Raw genomic sequence first — 7,641 nt, forward strand, 5'->3', positions numbered from 1 at the left:
TTAAGATTCTGTCCCACAGAAGTAAAAAAAGAAAGCTCAAGGTATCAGAATGGTCTCCTTGGCTTTAAGTTTATGGCAAGGATAACCTGAGGTTTAAAAAACTTGGGGAATTCTTTCTCTATGATCTTACCTGATATCATTTCCTTCTGCACAGCCTTTCCAACAGCGATGCCACCTGGGGGATGCTATTCAACAGTCCCCTCAGTGCTGGCCTGTGGGAAATTCTCCTTTTGAAGGAATCTTTTTTTTTTTTTTAACCTTGGTTTTGAAAGTACCATCTTTACACACTTGCCTCTTTCTCCTTCTGCTTTTTGGATCATGCCCTTTGGTTAGTTCTCTAACTCATGTAGCTCTCCCCCTGAAAGCATTTCTTCTTCTCAACCACACTATACACTGTGCGGGCGCTCTCTATTTACTTGGCACATTTCTTAATTGTTTGTAATTGTTGCAAAAGCTATATTTTAGCTTTGCAGCTAAAAATATAACACAAGTATATTTTTCAGAAACTCTGGCTTTGCCACGCTGACTTACCTTGGTGCCATTGGGTAATCAAAGACTTTTCACACCTGAATGATATGCCCCTGCCATTTGTATTGACAACTCTATGCTAGTGTCTCTGGAATATTTCTGTATGGAGATGTGTCATCACTGGGCAAGTGGCCTTAACCTATGTGACCTCAATTTGTTTGTTTCTAAGGAAGATAATAACAGTCCTTTCCTCTTGTGGTTGTTGGGAGATCTGAATGAAGGTTTATATAGAGAATGCCTGGTGCAGAAAAGTTGCTCAATAAATGGGAGTTATCTTTGTAATCCCACTAAAGGCAGGAAGTGCTATTGATTTGTCCCTGCAGACCTTAAGGACTCAAAAAAGTAGGACGTACTCTTTAGAGGAGTTCATTGGTAGAGAGCAACTGGTCTACCTGGTCCTATTGAAAAATCTGTCACTTCTCTAAAAACCCCAGTCAGCCCCCAGGAAAGGTCAGCTGGCTTTAGCGACAGACGCAAATAAGACCGGTAAGGCTGCAAAATGTTTGATTTCTTTCACACCTAGGTGATTATATTTGCTGACAAGAACTGGGGAGCAAGAAGAGTGCTCCATATCTTCGACAATCTTGTAAGATGCTTTAACAAATATATAAGAATCATATATAATTGGCACACGCTTTGTTTGAATGCAAACACTGCTGTTAAAGTAGTGCTTAAAAACAGTTTGTTGGCCTTCTTTTCGTACAGGAGAAACATTTCTCTCGTTTACACTCCTCTCTTGCTTAGCACACCCGTATTTATCCTATAATGGAAGCGTAATCTGCCCAACGTGTCCAAATGCCCACAGCTCTGAATGACTGGAGTCTGAATGAGTGGGGCTTTGGGCTGCCTTTTGTGGAGACGAGCATTTGAAAACCACCCTTCCAAGAGTCTCAAGGAAATGACCTCTAGCCTGCTCTTGACCTCCTCTGCCCGGTTGGCGTGTGTTTCAGCTCTGGCGTTCCAAAAAGACAGAGGCAAGAAGACTCGGAAGCCTTAGGACATTTGAATGGTTATTTATTGAGAAGCCACAGTTTTTCACACTTTCAGAACTGTAGGCTTTATATAAGGCAAAAGCAAGATGGGGTGCACTACTTTACACAGAAAGAGATTGCTCTGCAAAGGACTCCCAGGTCCTGCAATTACAGATCAAAATGCAATGTACATGACAGATATAAAAACCAGTGTGGAACAAAATAATTTAAATTATGGTGACAATCTACCGAAGGAAATATCCATACCTTATTATAAACGCATTGATAGTCTAGGGTTGTAACTTAAATATTCAGGTGTTTTTACATATACGCTTATTGAAACATAAAAGCAAAATGTAACGTTTAAGAGGATAAACTTTGACAGACGAAGGTTGCTCTGAACTGTGCTTGGTGTTCGCTCATGGTAGGATCACCCTTGCCGTGGCAAATGAGAGGATCAACCCATTGGTATCTAGCCATCTTGGTTTTTGTATTTTTTTGGCTAACTATATGGATCAGGGAAAGGAGGCGTTAACAATGGAAACAAGGGTTCTTTTTTCAGTTTCAGGGGAGCACAAAGAACCAAAGGGTGCTTGCTGGAGGCTTGCCTTTGTTTTCCAAAAACCAAAGCAGATCTATGTGTCTTAATTTATTGTACTCATTTATATGACTGGCATCCACGTAACGTGAAACGAAGAAGTGAAATACTTGCTGTACTCGCCCTCATGTCCATTTACCATCAGTGCATACACAGTACATTAATGAAGCATCATTTAACTTTGCTGAGAACAGGACCACACTTAGCAGTTGGACTATGTATTTTCCATGAACGGTATTTAAAGAATGGTGCTCCATATTGCTTGTAAACATATAGACACGGAATCAGGGGATCAGTGGGGTGGAAGGTCATTTGCTAATCTTTGTACCACATAGCTAAAATGGCAATTGTATTGGTAAACATCTCATGGGCATGGTAGTTGACAGAAAGTTCCCTACTGGGGTTAACTAACAGACTAAGGACATGCATTGATTACAGGACTTCGTCCTAAAGGACTCCAGGCCCTTGCCTTCTAGTCATCTTCCTCGTCTTCCTCGTCGCTGTCCTTCATGCTGATCCCTTGCAGGCCCCCACCCTCGCTCACTGATGCAGTGGCTTCCTCCACAGTGAGCCGGTTCCGGATGGTTTCATACGTCTTGCTGTTTAAGGTCGAGTCCAGGACCCCTTGCAATCGGAAATCTCTATAGGTTTTCTAAGGAGGGAAAAGATCAGTGATAAGCGAGATCTCATCTCCATGAAGGGAGGGGAAAGGCACAAAGCACGTGTGCGTGTGAGAGCACTGACCTTCTGCTCAGTGTCTCACTTAATGCACTGTCAAATGAAAAGCCACTGTGCTCAGATTTTACTTGTACTCAAAACTGAGATCCTTTGAATGACAGAAAATGAGAAAGCGTGGCAGGATAAACTGTATTAGCTGAGACAAAGCAAAGAACATAAGCTTGTGTTTATTCAGTTCCATAAAGGGAAATGTTCCATAATTGTTTTGATTCTTTTTTTTTTTTTTTCTAGGGCTGGTTCTTTCTCTTAGGTTAACGTAATATAATATGATAGACTGTGTAAGGGGCCGTAACACATAAACAAATAATGGATCAAGCGATTACGGTATTTTGTGATTTCCTTCGCAGTCTGGTCTTTAATATTTTTGAGGCTCATAACGGCACATCCCTCTGCCTCATTCACAAGACGGACATATGTATGTTGGTATATGAAACCTATTACGGGCAGCAACAATTATGGGGAGATGGAACGCTAATGCCTCACCAATATGTTGCAGGCGTGTGATTCATTTCTTATCTCCTTGGGAAAGAAGCGTATCTATTCTGTTCACAACTTCATGGTCTCGGGGAAGAAATTTGGCTCTTTTTCAAGAACAATGGCTTGGTATTATGGGACCACAAATTCTTTTCTTTGTTCCTTCAGGCGATTTCTCTCGGATTTCCTGAGGTATCCCAGGGACTGTTTTTTTTTTTTTTTTTTCTTTCTAGAATTCCCTTAGCGTTAATTGAACATGACCAGAAGCATCTGGCTGTTGTCTACTTCTTAATGTTTTTTTTTTTTTTTTTTTGGAAAAAGGTCTCTCTCTGACAACTTTTCTCCTCACGCTGCATATCATTTCAGCTACTGATTCTGCTGTGTGTTTCTTCTATTGATACGGGACACTTGCCGAAGGAGCATGAGGAGGAATGTTAACATCCTCAGTGCACTCCCATTTGTGACTTCCGTTTCTTGTCATCCAGCTAATGCAATCATAGTGTCAACAATCACAATGTCAACCCCTCTTGAAGGTTACATGTTGTGATGACTGCAGGGTTAACTAGTGAATGAGGATCAGCTCAGTGAAGTCCAATAATAGCAGATTATGGCTAGGATGACTGTGTGTCCCCCTTTCCACTTTGACACTTAGTTAAAGTGTGGATCAAGCTGCAAGGCTCTCTAGGTAGCTAGGTCGCTACCTGAATTGTCTTCATTTTGATGGGAAAGGGTAGGAGGCTGAGTAAATTCTAGGCATGGTGTAGACCAGATATCCAGAAGATGAACTTTTTTTGTTTCTACTTTTCAATGATTTGTTCTCTCTCCGCTTAGGATAATATAATTGGTACCAGGATATGATGGGAAAGAAAAAGGTAGAAAGCACTTGGATATTCTCTCCTTTATTCACATTCTAGAGCAGTGTTTCCTAACTCAACTCTAAGTGCCTACAAACAGGGACTGTATCCAGTCATTTTTAAATTCGTCATCTTGTAATCTACAAGGAGGGGCTCAATTAATATTTGTCTTATTCGGATGGGTGAATAAATGCTTGCTGAATAATCAATGAATGGATGGGTGAAGGGAGTGGATGTGAAGGGAGGAAAGAAAGCCAACGATGTTTGGAAATTTGCCTCAGAGAAGGACACCTCTGGTTAACGTGCTTGGTGAAGAGGTGGTGAATTCTGCTTCATACCTCTGTACAGCCATACAAGTTTTGCTGGGCCTAACTCTGGCAAAAGTGAAGGCATTCTTTTTGGCAGTGGCATTTCTGTGTCCCTTCCCTGTGGTTCATGTTTCTGTTTTTTGTTTTTTGTTTTTGCTTTTTTTTGGTAGAAGGCTAAGAATAAGCCTCTTCTCTGACTTACATTTTTTCCCTTAATTAAACAGTGCTAATTCCAATATTCCCAGCATAGATCTAGAAATATCGGTAATGGGAAGATATTTTAAAACATTAAAATGAGTATCTTTTCATGTCCACCCAGTAAGTGTCAAAAGAAAATTTCCCTAAAGAAGAGAAACTTTTTTTTTTTCCCCAGTGGAATTTAAGTGGTGAGGCAATGGCTGGTGAGCTTGTCTTCAGGAAGTGAAATTTTAAAAATATGAAAAGTAGGCTTGGTCTCCAGTCCAAGTGCATACATTTCTTTTTTAAGAGCTGCAATACATGGCTGTTTATAACCTTCCCTGGGCAGACACTTTGTGAGATCAAATGCAGATAATAATTCTCTTTAATTACACTCAACGGAACAGCAATTGGTTTTAAGTCAGCACTGGGGTAGAGGAGCACCTTCAATGAAATGGTGCTAATCCTAAAGAGACCAAGAAGTGGGGTGGGGTAGGGGATGAGGGGCCGGGGGGCNAAAATATTTTTTAAAGACACTTTGTGCGTCTGACTGAGATTTTTTGCACCCGAATGTCTGAAAACCTTCTATGGGGGAAGCATCAAATGGAAACTGAAATGATCAAAAACGTATTTACCCCCTTCTGTGATCTTATTATTTCATGTAAACCACTGAGATTTCACGCTGAAATAATTATCATTAGTCCAAGGCACACACATAAGAACAGGGAAAAAAGCTACTTTCAGGGTATGTTATCTCACCTTTGTGATCCTTTCCATTTGACTGTACACACGCATTGTACGAGAAACTACTTCAATTAACTCTGAGAACAATATTGATTTGCATCCTGATAATGATCACAGGACATATTTAGAAATAGCTGGAGGTAAATATTTCTATTACATTAATTGTGGCAAAATTTTAATTTAATTAAACCAGAAATGAATTTGGTGATTGATGTGATTAGCATAACGGTACCAAAAGCCAGCTTCTGAAAGTCTAATGCACAGGGCATGGCGGCCCCTGCAGTATTTTTGCACAACAGATACATAAAGTATTTTTTCTGGCCTGAATAAAATATCGAATTCCTTCCTATCAATTTCCCCCTTGATGTCTGAGTAATAAATTAACCATGCATCCCAACGTGATTGCAGAGGCTTTTCTCGCGTGAGATGCTCTTTTAAAGATCATCTTGTTTTACGTGGTAAACCAATATTCTTTGTGTTAAGGAAGTTCTGCAGCTTGACAACGAAATGTATTTCAGTAAGCTATTTGCAAAGAAGAATAATTATTTTTTTTCTTTTACCTTTACCATCCTAATTAGTGTTTTCAATTGATAAATGTGAAGCTGTAAGTCCATCCGGTCTGTCAACCAGGTGCAGATCACGTTCATGGAGCTGTTGTACCATTGCTGAAAAAAGAGACAAAAGTTCTCCAGCCAACACGTCACGAAGCATTTACAGAGGGGACAGGTCACGTTTGAGCACCTGCTCTGCTCCAAGGAGAAACTAAATGGTTAAAGAGAAGTGGAGAGCATAGACATTGTGAACATTGACTGACACAAAATCACAAGGTACCGATCGGCCTGAAAGAAATGGGTTTGGACTTTGCATCCAAAACAGAACTCTTCTGCTCTAGACATCTCATATGCGATCAATTCACATGGACCATCTTTTGCTCTTCTGATTCTCCTTTTTGTTCGTTAGTTTTACTCAGCTGAGATTCAAGTCACTATTTCCTAATGCCACCCTTTCAGATGCCCAGGGAGATGGGGGCTTCTCTACTGAACAAATGGATGTCACCTGCTACTTACCTTTTGAAAAAACTCCAGACCCTGTGTGCTTAGGACAATCCCGGGAATCCGGCTGTGAGCCTTACACCTTACGGGAGAAGTGTACCTTCATTTACCGTATTGGCACTGGGATAGAGACAATGAAGTTTTCACTCGAAGGGCCAAATTATACTCTGGGCAGCGTGTATGCCCCTTACGTTGGCTATGCAATCTGTTTTAATCTTAACACCAAAAAATTATGGAAGATGAGAGGAAAAAAAACATCTACAAATGAGCTCATTTCAAGCTGTTGAAATCATACTTCCCCTTAAGGGGGTTAAATTTTGCTTCTTGTCTGTGAAAAATGCTTGAAGCTGTGTCACTTTAGACTGCCACCCCTGTGGTGCAGGAAGTCTCTGGTGCGGTATAATTTTGCAATACTGCTCATATATTCATAAATCTCACTCGGAGACATATGAACAGTGTTATGAAGTGTCAGTATGAAAAAAAAATCTAATCTTTTAAACTTCACCAGGTTTCATTACGCATTGCCGCTTATACCAAACAATTTACAAATAAAATGAAAAGGTGTGGATGGACCTATATATTTATTTATGGGGCATCTATATGAACTGTGCACAGCAAAGATGCATGAAAAAAAGAGTGGTTATAGAATCGAGGCGATGCATACTCTCATGCTAACCAACACACACACACACACACACACGTGCGCGCACACACGCACACGCACACACACTGCACACCAGCGCGGGGTTTGAAAAGCATAAATAAAAACATGTTTCTGATGGTAACTCCACCCTTTCTCACCTAGAGATCATCCAAAATCAGTTTATGCCTAACACTCACAGTTTTTCTAAAGCCTTGTTTCTGACTTAATTTCTTTAAAAAAAAATTAATTTGGGTTTTTACTTGCAAGGTAGAACTGCCAAGTTTCACCTTGTAAGAAACGACACAGTCTCAGCCATGGCGTTCAGAAGCCCTCTTTGCAATCTTTCATTTCGAGGCTCCTTCCTCTTCAAGAGCCAATTGTGGCTCTTTGGAGCCCAGCCGCAAGAGACCACACTACCCCAATCAAGGCGGTATTCCAGCCTCACAGCCAACTTCTGCTCTTTTAAAGATCATGGAGGCGAAACTGTCAGTTTTAGGAACCTTCTGTCCCTCCCCAGGGAGCAGGAGGGGTGGGGGGTGGGGATTTTTTCCCTT

At 40.8% G+C, this 7,641-nt stretch overlaps 1 protein-coding gene across 1 annotated transcript in view; it reads right to left on the reverse strand.

Annotated features, from left to right (window-relative positions):
• Window positions 1-1,525: 1,525 nt before the first annotated feature.
• The window catches only part of CADPS (calcium dependent secretion activator), a 461,448-nt gene continuing 455,332 nt past the window's right edge, over window positions 1,526-7,641 (reverse strand). Inside the window, exons 28-29 of the mRNA XM_077760230.1 lie at window positions 5,953-6,057; window positions 1,526-2,749 (exon numbers count right to left, since the gene is read on the reverse strand). Coding sequence (XP_077616356.1) covers window positions 2,570-2,749; window positions 5,953-6,057 — 285 coding nt within the window. The 3' untranslated portion in view covers window positions 1,526-2,569. The remainder of the gene's footprint in view (window positions 2,750-5,952; window positions 6,058-7,641) is intronic.

This window comes from Crocuta crocuta, unplaced genomic scaffold (assembly GCF_008692635.1).
Source record: "Crocuta crocuta isolate KB4526 unplaced genomic scaffold, BGI_CrCroc_1.0 scaffold213, whole genome shotgun sequence".
NCBI lineage: Eukaryota > Metazoa > Chordata > Mammalia > Carnivora > Hyaenidae > Crocuta > Crocuta crocuta.